At 38.1% G+C, this 25,178-nt stretch overlaps 2 protein-coding genes across 11 annotated transcripts in view; one reads left to right on the top strand and one right to left on the bottom strand.

Moving 5' to 3' along the window:
* Window positions 1–2,575: 2,575 nt before the first annotated feature.
* On the top strand, window positions 2,576–10,224 carry HSPA13 (heat shock protein family A (Hsp70) member 13). 3 transcript variants are annotated; one of them, XM_068690857.1, is made up of 5 exons: window positions 2,576–2,731; window positions 2,906–3,246; window positions 4,102–4,315; window positions 4,849–5,016; window positions 6,742–10,224. In XM_068690857.1, the coding sequence occupies exons 1-5, from the start codon at window positions 2,707–2,709 to the stop codon at window positions 7,407–7,409; spliced, it is 1,416 nt and encodes a 471-aa protein (XP_068546958.1). In that variant the 5' UTR covers window positions 2,576–2,706; the 3' UTR covers window positions 7,410–10,224. The 3 variants fall into 3 exon arrangements, with proteins under 3 accessions (XP_068546958.1, XP_068546967.1, XP_068546976.1); XM_068690866.1 differs by having other exon boundaries at window positions 2,906–3,229; window positions 4,169–4,315; XM_068690875.1 differs by lacking the exon at window positions 2,576–2,731 and having other exon boundaries at window positions 2,912–3,229.
* A 2,506-nt stretch (window positions 10,225–12,730) lies between these two features.
* Window positions 12,731–25,178, bottom strand: part of LOC137860497 (multidrug resistance-associated protein 1-like) — a 32,999-nt gene continuing 20,551 nt past the window's right edge. For 7 of the 8 annotated variants that reach the window (XM_068690805.1, XM_068690788.1, XM_068690797.1 and 4 more), the window contains 11 exons: window positions 23,991–24,210; window positions 23,367–23,521; window positions 22,094–22,249; window positions 20,932–21,131; window positions 19,971–20,097; window positions 18,445–18,546; window positions 17,175–17,318; window positions 15,920–16,078; window positions 14,725–14,891; window positions 13,621–13,815; window positions 12,731–13,120 (listed from right to left, as the gene is read on the bottom strand). In XM_068690805.1, the coding sequence (XP_068546906.1) occupies window positions 13,009–13,120; window positions 13,621–13,815; window positions 14,725–14,891; window positions 15,920–16,078; window positions 17,175–17,318; window positions 18,445–18,546; window positions 19,971–20,097; window positions 20,932–21,131; window positions 22,094–22,249; window positions 23,367–23,521; window positions 23,991–24,210 (1,737 nt within the window). In that variant the 3' untranslated portion in view covers window positions 12,731–13,008. Of the gene's footprint in view, window positions 13,121–13,620; window positions 14,340–14,724; window positions 14,892–15,919; window positions 16,079–17,174; window positions 17,319–18,444; window positions 18,547–19,970; window positions 20,098–20,931; window positions 21,132–22,093; window positions 22,250–23,366; window positions 23,522–23,990; window positions 24,211–25,178 lie in introns of those variants that run through there. The other variant, XM_068690811.1, reaches the window with a different exon arrangement.

Genomic DNA, 25,178 nt, shown 5'->3' on the forward strand with positions numbered 1-25,178 from the left:
TCTTGGCAGTCATTCAGCTGGTGGCCTTGCAATGTTGGCCCTGAACAGCACTGTGGTGAAGCAAAAAGAGAAGCTCGCAGTTATCAGGCCAAGCCTGTCTTGTCCCTTAAATAAAAGGGGTCTCTGCATTTTTTCATGCCATAGCAAGCCATTACCAGTGTGCAGACCAACTGAAATTCAAGTAGAGACGTGGGAGAGAGACCTGTGAAAATCTCATCTCACTTGTAGACTGGACAGCTACTGGGTTACATTACACTGTTATCACTGCAACTGTATTAATGAAAGGGGAAATCATAATTTCATTGTTAACCTCAACATGATTTCACAAGCGTTCAGTGAAATTGAGATGTTAAGAGAATTAAACAAACTACACTGAAAAATGAGGCACCATCTCCATGACTTATGCCTTTACAAGAATTTGGATAACGATTGCAAAAGGTTAATATGCTTTATATGAATCTGCGGGTTACTGTCAAATATAAAAAGCATTATTGCATAGCAGGGACATCTGCTGGAAGCTTGGCGCCATTGTCTCACTCCTCTTTTTGGCTATTGATCTCCGGGTAGCCCTAAGCAACTTGTGGTGCCTCCAGCTGGAGAGCTGGTTCCTGACTCATTAAGGATTCCCCGCACACCTCCTTCACAACAGCCGGGCAGCAGGAGCAAGAAATCTTTTAGCTATACTCGGGAATTTAAATGGAAACTTTTGCATCTCAATTGAAGGTTATACTTCTCTTCCAACTGCCTGGCATTGAACTATCTGTCACAGGGAGACTGGACATTGGTGAAAGCCTTCCCTTTCCCAACCAGATACAGCAGGAGAAAATCGATGTTTTAATTAGGTAGAGGAGCCATCAGTGAAGTTCTTTGCTTTTCTGTAATTTTACTTATGTGATTGCACCAAGGCTACGAACCCACTTTTACTGAAGTAAAAAAAAAAAAAAAAAAAAAAGTTATTTCAGATTTTAGCATTTAAATAACTTGCCTCCTTTCTCAAGGAAACACTGGCTACCTGTAAAGTGGATCCAAATCCCTCTTCCCTTTCCTGCTTCACAGTGGGAACACACAGCTTAATCATACTGTGCTCCTGGGATCAAACCGTGTTTTGATCATACCCCAGCACCCCGTGTTTTGGTTTTGGACACTGGCTTGAGAATGATTTTAGGCAGTGAAGAAAGCACTTGCTGAGTCAACCCTAGGAAGAGGAAGCCCTGTTCTGTGCAACAGCAGAAAAGAGGATGCTTTGCAAACTCAATTCCCTTTTCTCCAGGTGCAGGAATACAGCTGATGCAAAACATTCAAGAAATGAAAACAAGCTTTATTCGATTCCACTCACAACGAATACTTGAACTGTGTTTAACACATCGCAGGTCTATGTTTTCAGCAGTACTCCCCAGTGTAACAGTTTTTGTTTGTTTGTTTGTTTGTTTGTTTGTTTGTTTTCCTCCTGCAGATACCTGTTCCTATCTGATGGGAGACTGGAGACTGTTGTCAAGCCAACCTCTGCTCATACATCGTAAGAATAATTCTCTCCCTCAAGCTACTTGTAGATTTAAACATGTTTACCTCCACCTATCAAAGCACTGGGGAAAAACATTATCCCCTTGAAGGAAATTAATGCCCCCAAACCTTTTGAAATGCTTTAGAAAGCTTACTATCAGACTGAATAGATGTACTAATAAGCATAAGCAGGCACTTGGCCCTGAGGTGCGTAGTTACATGTCTACCTTCTGCTCAAATCAGTGGCAGGTAATGTTGAGGGCCAGATGCGTGGTCACCAAGAATTTATCTGTGCAGCAGCAGAGCCCCCACGGACAACCAAATCAGCAAATATACCAGAAAGTGTTCAGCTGTAGTAGTGCAAGTCACCATAGGGCCTCATCCGCCCTAATTCTGCCACATGCAGGGAAGCTAGCTTTATCACAGTGACAGGCTTTTTAAAAGGAGTTGTAGCGGTCTGAGCTTGTATTGCCCATTTTCAGGTGAGTATGTCAAAAACTGCGGTACAGGCAGTACTTTCCTTCCATTACAGGGATATGGCTAAAATATAACATTTTAGAAACAATCAAACAAACAGGCCTGCCTTTGTTCCCCCCCCCATCCATGCTTATGTTCCTTGCTAGGTAGTCAGAGGGGCAGAGAATACCCACAGCCTTCCCCTTCTGACTAAATTAGCCTAATAATAATAATAATAATAATGATGGTGGTGGTGGTGGTTTTAATATAATTGATACTGAGAGCTTGATCCAGAAGACACTGTGGTAACGCCCCAGAAAACAAACACAAGCCCTGTAGGACTGTCTCTGCCTATTTTGCAGATGCATGAGAAGTCAGGCAGCTTTCTGTAGGTGCAGGAATATCCATGAGCAGGCCCTGGTATGTCATGGGAAAGATGCAGGAGAAAAATGAGGCACTTTGGGACTTTGTCTGAGCACCGGTGCTGAAGATCAAATGTCGCAGCCAAGGGACTGCCCCCCCAGCCCCCCCCAGCTCCCCGCTCCTCCCCTCCGCCGCCGAGCAGGGGCAGCTCCCAGCGGCCCGGAAGGAGGCGCGCCGCAATGCCTCCTGGGAGCTGTAGTTCTCCCGCTCGGGGCTGCAGGTACATATCGGCGGGGCGGGCGAGCCGCGCGGACCACAAGTCCCGGCGTGCAGCGCGGCCCGGAAGGCTCCGTCAGCAGTGGGCGCTGAGCGGTGCGGCGGGCAGCGATGGCGGGGCAGATGGCGGTGCTGGGTACGGGCCGGGCCAGGTTTGGCGCCTCACGGGGGGGGTGCGGGGCGCTGGGGAGTGTCCCGGGGGGCTGCGGGTAAACCCGGTAACGATAAATAAATAAAGCAGTGAGTAATTAAGCGGGGCCGTGCGGTGCAGCCGCTCACCCCGCGTGTTGTTCCCCCCCCCCCCCCTCAGGCTCGGCCGTGCTGGCGCTGCTGCTGGCCGGGTACCTGGCGCAGCAGTACCTGCCCGCGCCCGCGCCCAAGGTGATCGGCGTCGATCTGGGCACGACCTACTGCGCCGTCGGCGTCTTTCTGCCCGGCACGGGGCGGGTGAAGGTGATCGCGGATGGAAGCGGGCGCCACAGCATCCCCAGCGTCGTGTCCTTCACCGGCGGCGGGGTGCGCGTGGGTTACGAGGGCCTGGAGCTGGCGGACGCGGACCCGCAGAACACCATCTACGACGCGAAGAGGTTCATCGGGAAGGTGTTCACTCCGGAAGAACTGGAAGGCGAAAGCAGTAGGTATCCGTTTAAGGTAAGTGGCCGTCTTCATCGCTTCTCTGCAAGCAGCAGTGTGTACAGAGCTCCTGCCAGTAACCAACGAGTGAGCAGGTTCTCTGACCCTGAGCCATTCGGCGAAATCTGACAGGCCTGGAAACAGCAAGACTTCCACCAGTGTTTACTCCTCCCTTCCCAGGGTATGTTGCGTAGTGCTGCATGAGAGCTGGTAGTGGTTTTCCAGAGGACCCTGTCCTCTACTACAAAATGTGTTCCTGGGTAGCATTCCAACCCCTTGTTTTAAAGTGCAAACTTCAGCATGAAGTTCTGTTCTTTAATGAAGCGTCATTTTTCTCTGAGATAAAAAGGGGGAAAAAGAAGTCTAAAAGTCAACATATTTTCTGTCCCAGTGCATTTTTCCCTAGTACTTCTAAGTGCTAAATTGACAAGCAACAGATTTTGAGAGCTGTTATCTAAAAAAAAAAAATAATAATAATATTGTATCCATTTAGGATGGTGCTATGGTGAAGTATTTTCTGTAAAGAGACTAAATTTCAGCTACTGCAAACAGTCTGTATTCTTGTTAAGTAAGAACAGTTCCAATACCAGCCTGCTTGCTTCCTTTTGCAACAAAGAACTTGTGGGCAGGTTTATCAGTAAATTTAATGATTAAAAGGCATTACTTTCACCACTGAAGGTGTTGTTGTGTCACATAACATTAAAGTTGATGATGTAGTTGCTAGGTCTTAACTTTTTTTAGTACATCTTACCTGGTCAAAGGAGTTGTCAGTATTCTGAATATACTCCGACCCCCTTATGTTGCAGGTTTTGCATAGTACTCACAATCAAAGAATAAACGTTACCAATGGGCTGTGTTGCTCTTTCCTCCTAGATTTTCAACAATGGTGGATCAGCTGAATTTTCTGTGACAACTAACGAAACCTTTCATGTCACTCCAGAGCATATTGGCTCTCAGCTGCTACTGAAATTGAAGAGAATGGCAGAAGACCATCTTGGCATGCCCATTTCGAAGGCAGTCATCTCTGTGCCAGCAGAGTTTGATGAAAGGCAACGGAACGCTACTGTTAAGGCAGCTAACCTTGCAGGTGATGTCTCTATCACAGCACTTTCTTTTGTGGAGCCTTAAGGTTATCTTCAGATTTATTTCACTAACAGTAAAGGCTATGTTTTTTTGTTCTGTTTTTTTAATGACTGCTAGCAATTGTGAGGAATAGCAGAGAGCTCTTGAGTACCAACAGATGCAGTAGACTAATGCAAATATAGGTAGCTAGAAGAACTAATTTTACTTAAGGAAAATAGTATTTTCGGTAATCTATAAATAGAACATACAGAGCACCCTTGGACATAACTTATATACAAATAAAAGGTTCTGAAATAAATCTACTTAGAATGGAGAGAACATGTTTGGGCAGATCGTGATTCATGCGTTCATCATGACACTGAAGTAGTTAGGCTTAAATAAGGAAAAGAGTTTTCTAAGCAATAATACTTGATATGAACTATTTACCTTCATGTTTTGCTTAAGTTTAATTCAAAATAGCTAATGGCAAATGCTGCGATGTGAAAACTACTTTTTTTTTTTTTTTTAAGTCTGTGACCGTTGCTTTGCTCTTTTTAGGGCTAGAAATCTTGAGAGTAATCAATGAACCCACAGCTGCAGCTATGGCTTATGGACTACACAAAGCTGATGTGTTTAATGTTTTGGTGGTGGATTTGGGTGGAGGAACTTTGGATGTGTCTCTGTTGAACAAGCAGGGAGGGATGTTCCTCACGCGAGCCATGGCAGGTGAGAAAAATGCTTTACTTTCTCAGGGGGTAGTGGGAAGAGAAGGCTGCACCTGAAGTCACCAATAGGGAAGTTATTTAAAACATAGCGCTCACAAAGAGTTCTCAACTGCCCTTCACATAAAACTAGGTTTGCAACTGCTTTCGCCAGTTAAGAGAGATTCAGTTTTTAGCTGGCCACTGTCCTGGGTCTGTCCCCTCCCAGCTCTTACTGCACCCCCAGCCTGCCCGTTGGCAGGACAGAGCAAGAAGCTGAGATGTCCTTGGCTTGGTGTAAGCACTGCTCTGCAACAATTAAAGCATCGGGGTGTTATCAGCACTCTTCTCATCCTAAGCCAAAACACAGCATTCCACCAGCTACTAGGAAGAAAATTAATTCTGTTCTAACTGAAACCAGGACACCACTAATCATTGTGGATTAGTTTTATCTGTAGCTGTTGATTTTTGGGCCTACTAGTACAAATGCTGCTGCATATTACAACTGCTCTGTTCTAAAGCTTTCTGTTACCTTTGTCTGAGCCGAGAGTGTTTACTGAATTGTTGATAGGTACTTTGGAATGTCCTTGTTTTGCAATTAGCTCCAGCATGGTTGTGTAGGCTTTGGAAACTGTGTTCTGTTAACCTAGAAGCGTTTTTTAATACATATATGCCAAAATGATTTGTCACTTGGCAAAGAGTTCTGGAAACAAGCAATATTTAGTAAAACTGGAGTGACTAGGCAACTGCTTAGTGGGTGACCTGGATTCAGACAGGTCTGAGATGCAGTGCTACTTTCAGTGTTGCCTTGAGTAAGTTTTATTGTCAGCTGCAGCTCTGTCCAGTAAGAGTGGAACAACAAAAAGTACTCAGCTACTTCATTCTGATCCATTTGGATGGATGTCCATTAAGTGAATTCCTCTTTTCAATCATAAAAAGGAGGTGGAAACGTCGAGAGTACTGTTCAACATAGACGAAAACTGGCAGGGTATTTTTAAAAATCTGTTTAATGGAAAGCATGAACAATTATGTGAAATTATGTGAGTTATTATGTGAAACTTTCAGAATGAAACTGGCTATACAGAGTAGTTCTCTCTCTCTGAAGGCTAATGTAAGATATACCTGTAAATAGAGCTTGAAGCTCACTGTTTGCATTTCATCATTTTTCTGCTTTCTTCAGAGTATATCCATCTACTTTAATAGTACCTAGTTTTTCATGTGAATGCATAAAGCCACTGAGTAACTTGAAAATGTTCGAACTAACTCCTGTAATACTGCACTCTGGTAGCTGCTAATAGAAAAGACAATTTGGAGCAGAGAAATTAAAACACTCTAGGAATTTTATCTGGGAAAACAATTTGCTGTGAGATGCTGCACTTCAGTGACAGGCTACTAGCTACAGACTTTTTTTGTTACGTATTTATGTCTGCAGAGAACACTCCCATTGAGATAACCTTTTTTTTTTTTTTTCTTGTTACAGCTTAACAGGGCAGTTCCAGGGAAAAATGTTGACAGGGATAGATTCCAAAGTAGCTGATAAATAAAAAATCTGGAAATGATTATCCATCATGTATTCTTCAGTAGAACATTAATTATGTCTATTTCCTCAGTTCTCTGAGCTCTTGCTCAGTGCTTATGGTCTTAGTATCATTGTTTTAGCCCTTGAGTACCATCTCCCGGTACAAGAAGACGCATGCTACTTGCTGAAGTTTAGAAGGTGATGTGTCCGCTCTCTGTTCTGATGTTTTAGGTAACAACAAACTTGGAGGACAGGATTTTAATCAGAGGTTGATGCAGCATTTATATGATCAGCTCCATCAAAAATATGGTTCTCTGCCATCAAGAAAAGAAGAAATACATCGCCTCAGACAAGCTGTGGAAGCAGTTAAATTAAATTTGACAGTTCATGAGGCATCTACGTTAAGGGTGTTGTTGACTATGCCAGAAACGAAGCTTACAAAAGAACTTCCGGAAGGTGAGGTAAAACAAAATGCTGTTAAAGGCAAGCCTTCACAGAAAACAAAAGACCTGGAAGATCTTGGAGATGCTTCAAATGGAGAAAAAAACTTTGTCAAAGTTGTGTTTGAAAGAGAAATCTCTAGGAAATTATTTGAAGTACTGAATGAGGACCTTTTTGAGAAGATTCTCGTGCCCATTGAACAAGTGTTGAAGGAAGGCCACCTACACAAAGCCGAAGTGGATGAAATTGTGTTAGTTGGGGGCTCCACCCGGATTCCTAAAATACGCAAAGTTATTCGGGATTTCTTTGGGAAGGAACCTAACACCTCTGTAGACCCTGATCTAGCAGTTGTAATGGGTGTAGCTATCCAAGCAGGAATTGTTGGTGGGTCCTGGCCTCTCCAAGTCAGTGCTATAGAAATTCCTAATAAGCATTTACGGAAGACTAATTTTAATTAAGATAAATTCCTTCTCGTTGCATTCCATCTCTCCAAAAGCATACCCTGATGGTGCGTACTTGTCTGACTGGCAGCGGAGCCTAATCTTAGCCATATAATACTCTTTTTTTTTTTTTTAATCACTTCCAGTTCATGCTGCTGGATTAAAACTAGATGTTACTTTAGAGGTACGTGTGGTTTTCAAAATTCTGAAGTGTCCTGTGTTCACTTGTGCACTGGATATAGGATGAAAATGCTAATGGTGACACACCCACATCTTCTTGCTAAATTTTATTAGCAAATCCTGAACAGGTGTTTGTTGAAAAATATAAAGAGAATGTGACCAAAGCTTAGAAGTAACATGGCATTATGCTGTAGGTGTTCCCACATCAAATATATTTACCTTGGAAGAATGTGAAGCAGTGTTAATGCACATAGCACTAGTAGTCTTGAGCTTAAATCTATTTATTAAATTGAGTCATTTGAGCATTTAGGAACCTTTCTAAAAGGCATGTTGCAGCTTGAATGAGACTTAGGCATTCAGTTGATTCTTCTGCTGTTTATAACAGCATAATGGTATTACTGAAATCAAGGGGCAAGTTATTGCCTGATGTTTGTCACGCCATGCTAAGAAATTTAGCTCTTGCTAATGTACAGTTACTTAGTGTGTATCCAAGGGCTAACTTTGTGATCTGTTCGTGATGGTTAACAAATAGGTGCTGCTGTCGTACCACTTACGTTCTCAACAGGGAACAAGTGCATATCATCAACTCTTTATACCTCTCCCCATCTTATTTGAAAATCATGGAATTTTATTTTTAGTCATCTTAAAGTTACATCTGTATATATTCCCTTAAATTTGACCAACATGAATTTTATTGTTGCACACTTCCTGATATGTGACGTCTTTCCCCTTGAGTACCTCCCAGCTGTGCTGTTGTCAGAGAGAAAGTGTGGGGCAGAAGGGATGGTGTGGATGAAGTCTAGTTCCTTTAAGTGTAAATTCATCCAATTTTATACTTTGGATAGATTGTATCTCTGATTTAAGTTTTGTCATATCCCCACTCTAAACTGAAGGTAGATTAGAGATTGTAGCTGTTCTTTTGGGAAGGAAGCAGAGCCTATAACTCAGGATTTTAGGTAGCAGCAAATACTTTGCCACCCACCTATCTAGCAAACTCGTGGAAGAAAACAAAGTTGATACAGAAACTTGGTGACAGTTCTGCTTTTTATGGAGAGTTAATACTGAAAGGGCCAGATGAATTTATGTTTAGAATTCTGCAGTGAAAACGCTTCATTCAGATAAGACTTGTCTCTTCATCCATCAACACAGCCTTAATCAGGTAAGGTCTAGTAACAGGTGATCTAAGCATTTTTTAACGCTTCAAAAATAATTGTGTTAAGTGTGCCAAGATATAAACTGTGGGGCTTATGGATCTACAGCTTAACTATAACCATTTAAAAATAGGTTTATTGTTCTCCTGGCAGTAGACCTGATCTACAGCACTGCCTTCTCAATTATGCGGATGCAACTGTTTGAATAGCTGTACTCTAAACATATGTTTGAAGTAATACTATTAAAAACCTCTTAAATTGAATCTTAGTTGCATGCAACAATTCCTTCAGTATTATTTAAATTCACAGAAGACTCTCACAATATTGCTGACATCTGTTTAACTTCACTGAGTTGAAAACCAAAGTGAATTCTTGAGGATTTTTTTCTTTCATTCTATCTATTTGAGAATGACCCTGCCTTTTACATCTGTATGGGACATCACAGTAATGTCATAATGTATTCAAAAGAAAATTCATACAGTTATTAAAGAAAGTGGGTGCTAAGGGATGGTGAGCATAACTAAAACTCCTGAGTTGAAGTCTCTTCAGTGAAATCATGGATGAATGCCAATATACAGTACAGTTCTTACATGCAGTTGCTGTTTGGGGCCTTCGCGTTGCAGCCATACATGTGTATATACATAATTCAGCATATATTCCAAAATATTTGGAGTCATTGTGGCCTTTTTTCTATCCTGCTAAAAAATCATGTCAAAGTGTACTGGAGTTCTAGTAGGTGTTCAGTAATTTTGTTGTTCTTTATGCAGCTGTTCATTTTATACAGTGCATTGAAACGTTGCAATTGAGCTAAAATTAAAAGATTTTTGCAATTTCTGGACAAGTTATGGAAAAGTGTGGGAGTAACTTCAAACTGTTAAGCTCTTACATGCAAATAAATTAAGTAATTTTTTTCTTTAGCATAATCCTTTAGTATGGAGGAGTTTAATAATTAAAAGCAACCTTTGGTGTTAATCTGGGAAGGGGATGTTGTTTACTTGTGAAAATTTCACACAAGGGTATTTATTTGTTCAGATTTCAATAGACTTTTTTTTAGTAAATAAGTTACTGTACATTGGATATCTCACAATGCGCCTTTATTTATTAGATAACTGTCTTCTGAATTCTGTGGTCAAGTTATTTATTTGATCTTAGTACTGTATTCTGGCACAAACCATCACATTTTAGATAAGTAGAACACTGTACTAAACGGACACTTCCAGGTATGTACACATATTGCTTAGCAAAAGTCTCTGTTTAAACAACTTGGTATTTGAAGGCTGAAATTTTTCTACAAACTGTCCTTGAAGTCTGAATATGGTTGCCTGTGGTGTTAGACGTGTAACAAATCTATATAGCTAGAAGCTTGTGTTGTGAGTTGAAATTCTGAAAGTGCAAGATGCCTCACTAATTGTATCTTCCTGTTTCTACGTGCAGATGATGAAATGCATTTTATAAGTAACCTTTTAAAATGTTTTTATTAAAAGCATTTTCTGTCCTTTCAATCTGTTGTCTCAATTTATCGGGGAAGTACTTTAACAGCACTATTTCTTTATTTCTTCCTTGAATTCCTTTGGAGCTTAGAGGATAAGATTATAATCTTCCCCTTTGTCAAGGGGTTTCTACAGCCTGGAGTGACAGATCATTTCTAGGATGAGATGCAGTAAATATTAGGAACTGGGGTGGGAAGGAAAAATCTCTGGTTCCTGAAGCTACAATTTTGGGTGGATGAACAGAACTGAGAAAAAAAACATTGCATGTTGGTACAAGGAAAAGCAAGGAGTGACTGACTGGGAGGGATGCAGAAATGCTACTAAGTCACAAAACCCTAATCGAAGGTAAAGAGGGGGCCAAGCAGTGATGATGACCTTGCTCCTGTGGGAGTGGCAGCAGCTCCCACCACTCTTACTCTCATGCTCCTTGTATCTTGCCTCCCTGATCACAGGACACCGGGCAGGAACAGACCTTCCCTGTGTTGGTCAGCAGCTGCAGGCTGGACCCAGGGAACGTCCACCAGGGCCACGTGCTCCTTCTTCATTTGTTAATCTCTGTCTTTGACATCCGACTTGCAGTGACAGAAGAGATTGCAGACCCTGGGTGATGCTCCTGTTGCAAATCAACTTTTCCTGTCTACCCTAAAGCTGTTTTCTCTCAGACTTAACAATTATTCTTTCTGCAGCTTTCTCCAAATACCAGTCCACCAGTAAGTATAGAAATCTCCCCACCTAAGTAAAATTACCACACACTGATGCAAGCCCTCAGACTATTTTCTGTGCACCTTGTAAAAGGAGTTGGTCTCTGAGTGCTGAAGTTTTTACCTATGCTAGCATAAAGCCTAAAATATGCTCACCTATTAACAAATAGCACCCACTTTCGTCATTTCCAGTTCCTCCTCTGATTCTTCTAGGAAAGGATGGGTTTGGTGGGAGGTATGAAGGTGGATAAGAGATGAGGACCCAAGAAGAGCCTGCCCAGGGCACTTTAAATGTTGTGGTGAAAGAAATTAAATATTTGGATGGAGGGTTCTGCTCTATGGGAAAGCCACTGCTGGCCTCAGGTGGAGAAAAGAGGAAAAGAAGATGAAAAGCAAACAGCTGTTCTCTCTCCTGAGAAACTCTGTCTCTCTAGAACTGTCAGAAAACTGTAATTACCTGGTTTGGGTTGTTCCTAATGGGTTCTAAAATCATTATATTCTCCTAATAGCTTTCTGCAAGCTGTAGTATATTTAGTTGTGTTTTGTAACCAATTAAACTAAGTAGTACTGTCTTAAATATAAGAAGACTTGGTTTTACTTTGCTGTCAGGAAAGCATAGAGAAGTTTTTTTTGTTTTTTTTTTACCTTCACTGTAGTAGAACCACATCTTTGAGGAAATCTCTTCAGAAAGTCTCCCTCCTTTCTCCTCCCCTTTTGAAGGAAGCAAACCCAAGTTTGCAGTTGGTGGTGTGAGTCAGCACCAGCCGACACCAGGGATGCCCACAGACCCAGGGCTGAAATGCAAAGAGTACGTTTATGTTACCTGGGCAGCCACAGGGGCCCCCCAAAGCAGCACCTGGGCAGAGGTGCACACCCAGGGATGAAGGCACCGCTAAACTCAGTCCATGCTAGAGGATCACAGGCCTACTATTGACGTCTATTTATGTATCAAGGGTTCACACAGGCATAGTTTACCACTGTGCTTTGATCTCTGTCCCAAGGCAGGGAGCTCCAGCATGTCCGACAGGGTGCCTCTGAGTCTCCCAAACACCCGTGTTATCTGTACGTGGATGCGCTGCTTGTCAAACACACAGGATTAACAGCAGTAGATATGACACATGTTCTCCTACTCTCCAGGCTTTGTCATCACAGCTGCAAGGTTCACTTGAGCATGTTTTCAATCCTCCTCACCAGCTTGCAGGTCTCATCCCATCCTCTTCTGCTTTTAACCCATTCCTCCCCACTGTTGCTATTCAATTTGAAGAGTCTTAGGATGTGTAGTAAAAAAGGCACTACTCACATGGCCTATGGAAGCACAGGCATGGTTAACCAACACTTTAAGTATGCATAACCTTTTGTGCAGCTTTAAGTAGTATTGAGGTTTGCATTAAGATCTACTAGCAAATAGCTGTGCCTGACCCCATTTTCATGGGATTCTTTCACAACCTGGTTTTGTAATGCTCAATTATGTTTACCTGTTTTTCAGCTGTTTGAAATGGTTTTTCATTTTATTCAAAATCACAGTCAACATAAAAATCAACTTGAAATGGCAAGTTTGTTGCCTCAAGAATTACCAAAGTATAAGCAGATGAAATTATTACCAAAATTATAGCAAAATTATTTGCTATTACCGAAGCAAATAAATATGTATGTCCTAAAACCCAGCAACAAGGGAGATTTGCCTCTCTGTTCATACAATAAGCAAACCTGGGTTTTTATATATTCACAATCATATAAAGATGTATTAACTAAATGGGGATAACATTCAAGCAATTTAATTAAGCACTAATTCTTTATTAAAACACTGAACAGAAAGATTTATTTTAAATCCACCTTTACTAGTACAGTATTTAAAATACACTATGAAAATTACTGCTGCATTATGTTGGTCCAGTGCCAAGATGATGAAAAATGTGATTTGTATAAAAACAAAATTAATTTCAGAAACCTGATCAATATATACAGATTGTAGTTGTAGTAAAAAGCAATGTTGTTAAGAGCTTACAAGGAAGTTAATTATTTCATAACATTAGGAATGCCACATATCTTTTGAGTGTTTACCAGTATAAGGAATTCCTATCTTCATTAGTTTTCTTTATCTTGTTACTCCAGCCTCTGCAACCATTTCAGAAAAGGCACCTTTCCGTTGTAACAAATTATTTGGTGTATCGTATTCTAGAATCCTTCCTGCATCCAGAACAAGCACTCTACAATATGAAAGCATGAAGATTACAGGAGAAAAAAAAACAAGTGCTATTCAACCATATTTTCCAGCCCTACAACAAATACATATTAACTGAAACTCTCATTTGCAAGAAATATCACTGCACTAGGTAACTCATTGGTTTCTCAAGCTAGGAATGCCTATATTAAGAAATCCTTTTGAAAAGAGAATGTTTGCTTGTTTGGTTTAAAGAAAAGAAAATACAAGTTGGTAAAAATTCTACAGTGTACTCCCTTTTTTTTCCTAGAGAAGTGGTCACAACAGTAGCTTATACATGCATTTAATTAGGAAAAAAATCATTCTGTAATTACAGTGGGGAAGCAGAACACAATCAATATTTAATTAATATTGACAGCAAGTCTTTTGTGATACCTTAGTATCAGTACAATCCAAGGTAAAAAGTGCTAGAGTAAAATTTTGTAGGTCTGAAGACATGTAATTAAAAAAAGACATCTCTTTTTAAAATGGCATATCAAAACTTACCTCTCTGAATCCATGACTGTGTGTAACCTGTGTGCTATAGTTAATATTGTGCAGTTATAAAATTCTCTTTTGATAGTGGACTGCACCAAGTTATCTGTTTCCATGTCAACAGAAGCTGTTGCTTCATCGAGGACCAGGATCTTTGCCTTTCGTAGCAAAACACGAGCCAGACAGACCAGCTGTCTCTGGCCAATACTGTTAAAAATACAGTTGAGAAGGTCAGGTCAGGCATTTTGAGGAAGGGGAGATGGATGTTTCCTCACTACTTAGCCCCAGACATTGGGGCAGATACCGCTGACATAAAGCTGGAACTAGCATGGAGCCTATCTGTTCTATCGTCCTCAACAACACTGGAGAAACATTTTCTCCTTCTTTTAGAAGTTTTGGGAAGTAGTAGCTCAGGTGCAACTTTTAAAGCTAGTCTTGCCCTAAACTTTGATACTCATATCATAATGGGTACTTTGAATAGGCTGGATTGAATGCTGAACCACTTAATGTTCAAAGTAGAAGTCTGGATTTTGCTGTATGTTACTGCTGGTGTGTGCCTTCTAGATACTTCTAGATATGCAAAAAAAAGAGACCCATCCTAAAAAATCAAGTTAATTGTCAATACGTTCCATTTAAATTATGGCCTGCCCCTTTGCTGCTGGAAGTTTCACTATTTGTCTCAGAGTCCTTCTATTTCTAGTATCACTTCTTGTAGATATCTGTGGTGGGATCTACAACGAAAAAAATAGTTGCTTTGCCTAAGCAAATAAAGCAAATGGTCAAGCTCTCTGCAGTTTTGCCTTTTTTTTAATGAATGGATTCTTTTCTATCTAAATCTAACTTGGTGGTGTACGAAGCCCCTGTCCCTTTGCACCCATTCATATAACTGAGCTGAAGTCTACCTCCTCTGCTTCCCTTCAGCGCAGGCCCTAAGACTTCATACAGTTGTGACCAGCTGGTCGCCTCAAGAAAACCCTTACTACTTGAACAATTCTACACTAAAATTACTAAATTGTAATTTTTGAACTGATAACTTCTGTAGTAAATTGTCCATAAGGAAAACAGAGTTTTACAAGATCAGTAAATAACTACAACAGCACTTGCTTATTTATGTACCTGAGGTTTTCACCACCTTCTGAAATCTCATGAAGGAGCTTCTTTGGGAGCGACTCAACAAAACCCTTTAAGTGACACAGTTCCAGTGCCTCCCACAGTTCAATATCAGAGTGTTTTCCAAGTGGATCCAAGTTTGACTGCAGTGTCCCAGAAAACAAGATGGGGTCCTAAATAATAGCAAAATTTGAGTGCACTGTTCCAACAAAAACCTAAAAGAGCGTGCTGCATCCTGACATTAACATTGGAAACTGGCACAAATAACTTCGGAAAAGAAGCTTTGTGAGGGAAACTGTAATGTTTTAAAGTTGATGGATGGAAATACAAAATCATGTTGGGTCTCAGCATGCTAAGCTCTATATTAATATAAAGAGCAACAGATTTCATATGCATACTCTGTGTTACTCATTCAATGGCTAACTGAGGACCTGCTCAGCATCTGGCAACTGAAACAACGTATGAAAATATTAGCATTGTTGGGTTTGTTAAGCACTGGATACTACATTCAGGAACACAATTAAGAAAAATGTGAAGGCCATGTTTTTAAGTGAAATTTTCTTAGTTTCCCTGTAGAAAAGGTCAAGTATTTAGCAATGAGAACAAAAGCAATTATTGCATGAATGTACATTCACTAGTTTCTGTGCACTGAATATGTCAGGGGATGTCTGGAAACATAAATGTAGACTAGAAGATGCCAGGAAAGCACAACTGAGGGTATGAGTTACCTCCAGTACTCCATAATTACTGAATGCTTATCTCTACAGTCTTAATCAAGTCTGAAACTTTTCTGGGTGCACACAAAAGCCTTTTTCTTAAAAGGCAAAGATAAGTACTATATATATACACATATATATATAAGTACATGCGAATAGCTGCACAGATTTATAAACAGAACTGGTGTTTTTAGAGGCAGCAAACAGACATCTCGAGTTAAGTGCAGTCGGTGCATTGTAACCCAGTAGGTAGATTGCAAAAGGCCAACAACATTCACTAGCAAGTTACACGCAAGCAGAACAGCGATACCTTTGAGAGCTAAGTGGCCAAAAAGAACTGTTACAGTGGTATGAGATCTTGTGCATATTCTTCAAACAAGCAAACAAAATACAACCTGAAATATCTTGTTAGTAAAAAAATAGTAATTATTATTATTATTAATAATAATAATAAAAGCCACAGTCATCTCTAAAACATGTCCTACCTGTGGAATAATGTTAAGATTTCTGCGTAGGTCATGGAGTCCAATAGTTGAGATATCAATTCCATCTATAATTATTTTGCCTCCAGATCCCTCTAGAATTCTAAATAAGGAATTTGTGAGAGTTGATTTACCAGCTCCTGTTCTTCCAACAATTCCAATCTGAAATGGAAAGATTTCTGATAAAGATTATAACTTTCTATGCTGTGCATTGTATATGAAAAGTGACTAGCAAATTCAGTTTTAACTTCCAGTACAAAACTTCAGTTTCTTTTACCAACAAGCAATATTCTAAGTGGATAAAACTGTTTAAAACTCACTTCCGGAACACCTGACTCACAATCCAGCCTATGCCTGGTTCAGTGGGAAGTGTTTCCTTATCCCTCACCTTCTGTTTAGCATTCCTCAGCTCAAACCAATGACTCAAAACTACCTCATTCCCAAACCAGAGCTGATGAGCACCAATCTGACAGCATATTTTTCTACATAAATATTCAGCACAGTGGGCAAGAGTTTTAATTTCAAATTTGGATCTTCCTTAAAACTGCCAAATTCAATTGGAAAATCTAATTGTGAATGTGATTATTCATTTTTCTTAGAGTAAGGCTCTCCTCAGAAGGTTCACGTCAGGATCACCTACTCAAGAAAGCACCTTTTCATACAAGCACTGAAACAGCATGGAACCAAATGAGTTGATCTTCCTTTATCTAACTCAACTAAACTGCCTTATTCTAATACTATGTAGCACTGTTGGGCTGCCACTCCCATGAATAGCATCAGTTGCCCATGATGATTTCACTGTCTTCACCACCTCTGCAGCCACTAAGGCTTGGAAAAAGATCTAGAACTGTTCCAGGCTAATCTTAAAAACAAGCAACAGATCAGCATATAATAAAATAGCATAAGCTCTAGAAGTGTTTTAACTGTAGTATTTTTCCACTATGCATTTTTTTCCCAAGTGAATAAAAGTTAAATAAACATTTATCTCAGATTTAAACCATTTTTTCCCAAAGTATGGAGGGAGGGACAGAGAATAAAACATCATTTCAGTTTCCTACAGAGATAAGGAGTAGGAGAAGAGTACTTTTCCCTTTTTCATGCATTATTTCTTTAGTGTCTTGTCTACTTAACATTTCCCCTGTTCAACATAATCTTGCTATATGTAGTATTGGAGTCTCTTCATATGAAATATTTTTGAAGTAGGAAGTTCAGAAACAGACATTTGTACTTTGGATTTTTTTCTTATTGTATACAATACCTTCTCATTAGTCCGTGTCTGAAAAGAGATGTCATCCAGGGCTAAATCAAGATCCTTCCTGTACTGAGCTTTGTAGTTAACAAACTGTATTATTCCTCTATCAGGCCACCCTACTGGTGGCCTTTTTGATGTTATCCATGGTTCCTGGAATTAAAACCACTGTAATTTCAGTTTTTGACAGTAAATGTGTCACAAGTCAATGAAAACAGTAGAAAAATTATATACATCTCTAGAAATCCCAATAGCTTTATGATAGTTCCAATGTGATATAAGGGAAGGAAAAATTTCTTTAACAAATGCTAGGCAGCAACAAGATTCCAACTTTTTTTTTTTAATCATATGCAGTCATTTTAAAGTTTAACTGCATAGTTGCTAATAGTCTATGATCTGTTCCATCATTTGACAGGAATTTAATCTGATGCCTAATTTCCCAGATATTTCAAACATATATTTAATGAGAAACATTTTCTTTTAAGGAGTAAGAGAGAACAGAGATGTGAACAAAGGTGAAGAAGCAGAAACAGGGAAGGGTAAAAGAAAATCAAGACCTAGAAGACAGACTTGTTTCTAAGACAGACCAAGGCTCTAATTTCTCCAATATGGGTGCCACTTTCAGAAAAGTACAATAACCAAGGCCAAATGCTTTGAAAAACAAAAGCCTCTCCAGTCATGAGGTGAATATAACAGTGAGAGATCTGGAATGTCTCTTCCTTGTCTGTCCCTCTTATAATGCTCCTTGTGGTTGTACATAGCATAAAACAGTGACCTGAGATGCAATTCCATTAGTCTTACTATAAAATCTACTACTAATAAGGATGCCAAGAAATTTACTGGTCAAAATAAAAATAATAAAGCTGCTGTGACTATAATGTAATAAAAATATGCGTATTTATTAATACACATATTTTTATTACATATTATATATATTAATATATATTTTAAATATATAAAATATATATATTATGTATATATTAATGTATTATAATATATATAATATATTATATGTAATATATTATATATTATATACTATATATTATATTAATATATATTAATATATAATACATAAATATATATTAAATATATATATTTATTATGTGTTTTTACATTATTAGTGTAATAAAAATATGTGTATTAATGTAAAAAAAATTACAAAGTATGTAATGACAAATTATAATCTGATATTACCATTCACCAATATTAAATTCAATGTAAGGTATTTTGTATGCACACAAGTTAAATATTTATTTACCATTGCAATGAGAGTGCTCACCTCTTTGTCCATGTTTGCATATTCACAAACTCTTTCAATTGAAACCGCATTGGTCTCGATTTCACATGCTTTACGCACCCAAAAATTGAGACTCTGAATTATCTGGGGAACAAAATTGCATTGTAGAATGTAAAAAAATAACTATACTATAATACAATGTAGTGATTTCAAAATTTAATCCCAATTGAATAATTTCCTAGGCTGGATGCCCAACCACCGAAGCCAGGAAGTATACAGAAAACAGTGGCATGCCAAAGGAATTATCACTTCGAAAATCACTGATCTGAACATTCCTATGAGCACTTCCTGTCTGCTGTCAGACTGCCCAATGGCTACGGTAATTTTCACTAACATAACAGCTCCAGAGATCTGAAACTATTTCAAGATAAACACAAAACGCACAGTAATTGCATAATATGTTGAAAGAAAAATATATATGGCTCATATGGTGGGTACATTATTGCACAATTTCCTAGATAAAGTAAGCCAGCAACATGGAGCGAAGAATCTATAGTGGAGATACATATCTGGTCTATTGTGCATGCCAAATTTGTTGTCTTCAAACACGAGGAATGCTTCTGCAGACCAAATTGGTACCAATTCTATATAATAGAGTAGGTAACAATTCTGTCACCAGATACTCCCAATTCTATAGGGAAAAAAAGTAAGCCAAAAGATGTATTTATTTATTTTAGATTTAACTGTTTTGACATGCCTTACGTAACTAAATAGAGAATGGTATCAATTTGGCATCAGATGAAAGTGAAACACTGTGCAGTACCTGTCACTGAATGATCTTCTTTATGTCATCATATACTCAGTGGTGATAGAGACAGAACAACAGACAACGGAACTCTTGTGAATCGGGCATGATGTGGATGATGGGTAATTTGTTCTCTCTCCCTCTCTCTCTCTCATTTAATATCTGTAAGCTGTGTGTCTGAAGCACTTAAAACAGTGAGAATCTGGACTCCAGTAGGGTCCCAAGCATCATAAGATTAAAGATGCTTAGTTTGAATATATATAATTCTTAAGGTTTATTTTAACTAGCAACTTATCAGTTTACCTTACTACAGGACAAATTCCTAATGTAGCTCTCATGTATTATTTTCACAAGCACAGTGCAAAAAGTAAATGATTTTAACAAGCTTTGAAGTAAGCATTCCCACACAATATTCAGTAAGTGAGCAAAAACAAGAAATCAAATATGAAATATATTTGAAAATCACTAGGCTTCTTATTCTTGGTGGTTTAACAACACTTAAAAGTAAGCCATATATAGTTGATTTGATTTTAAAATATTCTTTAATAAATATGATTTAATCTACATTCAGAAATGGAAAAATAATTAATGTGAAGCTTCCCAGAATTAATGGGATGTAAAGGAAAGCTCTGGTCTGCTCATGGCTTTAGTTTTCCTGTTGCCACTGTATATATTCATCTACTCAACTTCATTGTAAGTGTTATTTCCTTTTCATATGCGATGTGACAGCAGGAAAAAAAACAAAACAAAACAAAACACTTACATTTAGAGCATATGATATTGATAAACCCACTGTAGAAGAACTCACTGTATTTCCAGCCAGTACTACAAACAGTGCAGCAAAGAACACCATTAAATTGCCTAGAAATTCAAGCCTGACAGACAGCCACCTGCAGTAATCAAGGCAAAGGAAAAAAATGAATTACCTATAGATTTCTTTTAGCAGTGTAGTGAACATACTCAGTCTCTCAACCTGCTTTGCAGAACAGGTAAGTACCACCATTCCCATTTTACAGATGGACTGGGAAGGGAATATGATGTCTACATTGAGTAACACAGCTAAGAAAAGATGCAGTCTCTCCACTAATAGCTAGTGTTCTCTTCACTACTCACATGACTTTCCTACTCTTCTTATCTGGAATAGATTCAGGTATATGAGTGAAAACTAGAAAAGTGAATCTCCTTGCTGATCTCTACCTGGAACTGAATCACAAAAGAGGGAGGTGAACTGCACTTATTTCCTTAAAAACAAGGATTCCACTCTCAGAATCAACTTGCGCTCTAGGTATAGACCAGCTTTCTACCACGTGAACTACTGAAATATAAATTAGATTTGTTCATATTCTTGTAAGATGCTTGTAGGCTTGTTGTACATAGCAACTGTTACAGTTGCAATGTAGTTAGTACACAGTCCATGCCCATGACCTATCAGTAAACTTTTTGTTGTGGTGGTGGTTTTGGAAACATTCTCATCCTAGACAAAACATACATTTTTTTTTTTTTATAAACCTGCTAGTTTCTGGGACATAAAAAAGAAATCGTCCTAGCACTTGAACAAAATATCTGCATTCGTTACAAAGAGTGCTGGATAAATTGCTCTTATCCCACAGAATATCTTTTGTTGTCTTTTTTCAAGTGAGTTTACTCTGACTAAAGGTACCACATAGCTGTGGAATTCCGCATGCAAAGGTCTCAGTCAGAGATGCATAACTGCTGTAAAGTACCTGTTTGAGATGACATTGTTGTAGAAGTAAACTAAATTCTCATACACAACATCATAGTTTTTTCTAATGAATCTCTCCTGGTGGCCAAATGCTCTAATTGTCGATCTTCCTAGGACAGTCGCACTGAAGTGGGAGATGACTGGAGAATGTGACGCTCCTGCTAGACGTCGAATTTGTCGTGAACTTGCTATGTAATATCGCTAACAAAATAGTACAGAAAAAAAAAAAAGATCTTCAGTTGCTACCGTTTCTTTTACATAATTTTGCATTATCTTACAGTATTTGAATTATTTGCCATATTTAGTTCCAGTTCTTTTAAATCTGTTAAATAGTTCCTGTAAATTTTGAATATGAAGAAGTTGAAAATCTCTACATAGGAAAAGAATCTGTGTCTTCAGACACACCAACATTGTAATGCCAACATAACTGCAATCTATATTACTGGGCGGACAGATGTAAAAGAACATTTCCAAATTCTATAGAAAATGTGCTATACTACAAGAGGTATGTAGCAACCAACTAAAATTTATATTTTATATTATTTCTTTAATGTAATAATGTCTGTATTTAAATTTCTTATCAGAGACTGAATCCAGGCACTCTTTTCATTCATCTACATTGTTATTTTAAAAATCTTTAAGGTCTTAATTATATACTGTACTTTAAACATCAAGAAGCAGGAATATAAACATCAGTCTTTCTGAAGCTTTATCTTTTGGCTTCTTAGTAGCATTCTGACAAAAAATATCACATGTAGTTTAGGCATCATTCTATTTTTACGTATACTGCCCAGGGTTATTCTTCAGCTTTCAGCTTTCTCTTTTCTCATTTTTTCAGGTAATTTCATCAATTTCTTACTGGGAGCTACATCAATACTGTATCTAAGAAATCTAATACTGTATCTAATACTGTATGCTAAGAAAGGCAAAACATAAGAAAAATATAAATTGTTAAAAGTTCACAAGTATTACAGGATATATTCAAGAAGTGTACTCATTTCCTTCTAAGAAGCACGAAGATTTTTTTTTCTGAAAGCAAGTTCAGATTTATTCTATAGATTTTTTTTTCCACTTAAAGTAATAATCTAAGTCAGTATCCTTGATTGCTTTTAACATTTTACGCACATACATTTAGAAATCCTTATGAAACTTAATGAACTTACTTGGATAGTAAAATACAAGTATCCCAGGGGAATAACTGCCACTATGAATAGTGGTGAGGCGAATGTGATAACTAGAATGGTTCCAATAACATCCAGTGTACAGTTCAGCCAAGTTCGTAAGTAGTAATGGAAACGTACGTCTACTATAAATAAGTCCTGGAACAATGCATAGAAGAATCAAGATTTTCTGAGTACACAGCAGACTTCAAGAAACCATCCTTTAAAACCAGGATCAAACTAAAATATACTCAATAAAAGTTGGTAGGATTGCCCCCCACCCGATTACATCCTAATGAAATTTATTCATATATCATTATTTTTTGCCTAAAAGTGAAGTAGATAGAGTACTCGTGTCAGAGAACAGACACAGGGTGCATGAAGTCAAGAAGTGACCGCTTTTGCTATTTTGCTACTTGCTACTATTTAGCTTATGTAAAGCATTTCAGACTGGAAATCAGGCCATGAGTTCAAATCCTAACTCTTCTATCTACTCCTGTTAATAATTCTGATGCGTACTGAAATATCATTAATCTCTTACTGTATACATTAAAGCTTTTTCAAATCCAGTTCATAACAAAATGCTACAAAAGACTAGGGGCTTGATTGAAATCTACATCAATTGATATTTTAGTGTATTACACAACCAGCCTTAGTCTTGTCTAAAAAATACAGCCTTTGACAGCTACTGCGCTTGAAGTAATCTGCAATGTGTTGCAACAATCTAGTTATGACAAGACTCGGAAGTATTAAAGTCATAGTAAATAACATCTGTTTGTGTATTAGAGGTTTCAACTCAAGTCAAAGCTCTACAAAAATGGAAAACACATTTACTGTAAGTCTATATACCCCAGAGAATGTGAATTTGATTTATTAATTGTTTTTGGCAATATCATTTGATTCTGATTTGCAATAAAATATCAAACAGCTTATATTATAAATAATAGTAAGTAAAAAAAAAAACAAAAAACAACAGATCATGTTTAGGTCTGAAAAACTTGTTACTCTGCAAGAATAGTGTTTGATGAATGGCCTCCTAATGATTGTGGATAAGGTCCATGCAACTTTTGCTAATAATAAGTTTTGATAATTTTTTTAAGAATATAGCCAGAGACAGTTCCACCATTCTTATGCACTGAAGCAGCTTTCAACTGCTAGGCAATGTATTCATTTATTTTGATATCTTTCATTTTTCAACAACACTAACTGGGATTAAATGTGTAGTCACTCAAGCTTCATTTTCTTAAAACAGAAAATACATCAGTTTTCCCTTTACCTTTGTGAATCTATTGATGATCTGACCTACAGGATTAGTTTCAAAATGCTGAAGAGGAAGGTGCAATACGCTGTCTAACAGCTGGTGATGTAACTCCTGAGAAGCACAAAGGGAGCCCCTGGTGAGCACATAAGCACCACAGCAAACAAGAAGACCTTGGGAATGGATAAATTAAAAGACAATATGAATGGTATGCGAGGGAGAGGAAATGGAGATTATTTCCATCCCTGTTTTCTACCATGGTGACCAATCCACACTTCATATCTTAATGTTTACAATTTGATGTATTTGCATTTTGTTGATACTTCTTACAAAGTGTTAAAATGTATGTCCTTCCTGCAATTAAGTCTCAAACAAACATGCCTCTCTCACTGAGACACTAGCATAACTTCATTAGGTTACACCTGGATGCTACTGAGCTCACACAAGTATCATAAAATTAAATAGCATTTTCTTCTACATTGCTGTATCTCTCTTCTACTATTCCTCTCCTGGGTTAAACAATTAGACTGTTGCACATAATTCTGTTTATGAAACAGCCAGCATTATTTCTTTAGTAATAAACACGTAGGTAGATCATTGTCAGGAAATGGTGGGAAAACAGTCATAAATGTTCGTGCTTACCTTGTAAGAATCCCAAAAGCCCATAAATACCGAGTTTGTAGTTTTGTGACTGTTTCCATTCTGTGAAATCACTAGCTTTTGCTGTCTCCGCAGTCCAGGTGCTAAGCCACAGATTTTGTCCAATGGCTAGTGCATTTTGTCCTACATAAGCAGCTATGGTCAGCCACATCCATTGCCAGCTGAAGGCTTGGAGATATTTTAAAACAACTGACAGCTTCATCTAAATAATAATAAAAAAAAAAAGGAATTAATGGTAGGAAGAATACAAGGAGTTACTCTTAAAATCAAAACCATTGTTGAAGTCAAATACACATTATACAATGGGAACTGAATACATTAAATTCAGATTAAGTCTACAGAAGTTTTTAATTAAATCTGATAACTAAGGTATATAAAAGCATACTGTAAAAAGGTTTTTTCTGATTTTGCATTCTGATTTTTAATCGTACATATCCTAGGCAACCTTGTTGTGACACTTACCAGTGTCACAAGAAAATCTTTGATATGCAGATACTATCAAACAAATAAACAAATTAAAAATCACAACCACCACTAACAATGAAAACAGGAAATAAACAAACAAAAAACTGAGTATGCAATACCCTCTGCAGCTTGTTTAAAGCAAATATTACTCCATTGTTGGAGCAAGAAACTTTAGAACTGACACCATGGGCTATTGTAGCCAAAGGAATTACTCTTAAATTACTCTGTGAATTAGTGACAGCAGGATAAAGTTCCCATCCTTAGTATAGATGAGGATTAATGGGGAGAAATTCAGTTAGGCCACTTGAAAGGTTGAACTGATAACAGCAGAAAAATAGTAAATTCTTTGATTTTCTTACAAGATCCAGAGGGAAATGAGCTCTGTTTAGCACAAACTCTGTCTTCCTTCTGCAAACTCCTTTTTGTTCTTGTTCTGTTTGTTTGTTTCCCCAGGTGCTTATCTCTAACTCTTCCTGGAAACTCAGTCTTCCTCCACATTTTCATTCTTATTTTAATTTACCTCTTGGTTCCCTGGAACTTTTGATCTTCCCCACATTCTATTTCACTTGTTCTTTTGCCTCTCCCTAGCAACTGGAATTTTTTTTTTAATGGGGAATGCAGAAAGTGCAGTTCTAAAATAAAACAATACTGCAGCAGTATTACCATGCAAAACTTCTAGTTTCTGCTCCAGCACACAGATATTTA

The sequence above is a fragment of the Anas acuta genome, chromosome 1, assembly GCF_963932015.1.
Source record: "Anas acuta chromosome 1, bAnaAcu1.1, whole genome shotgun sequence".
Lineage (NCBI taxonomy): Eukaryota > Metazoa > Chordata > Aves > Anseriformes > Anatidae > Anas > Anas acuta.

Bases quoted from the DNA above. Each gene is read 5' to 3' on its own strand.
- HSPA13 (XM_068690857.1), top strand. From the start codon at position 2,707: ATGGCGGGGCAGATGGCGGTGCTGG. The intron at 2,732-2,905 runs GTACGGGCCGGG...CCCCCCCCTCAG, and splicing joins GGGGCAGATGGCGGTGCTGG to GCTCGGCCGTGCTGGCGCTG. The intron at 4,316-4,848 runs GTGATGTCTCTA...TGCTCTTTTTAG, and splicing joins TAAGGCAGCTAACCTTGCAG to GGCTAGAAATCTTGAGAGTA.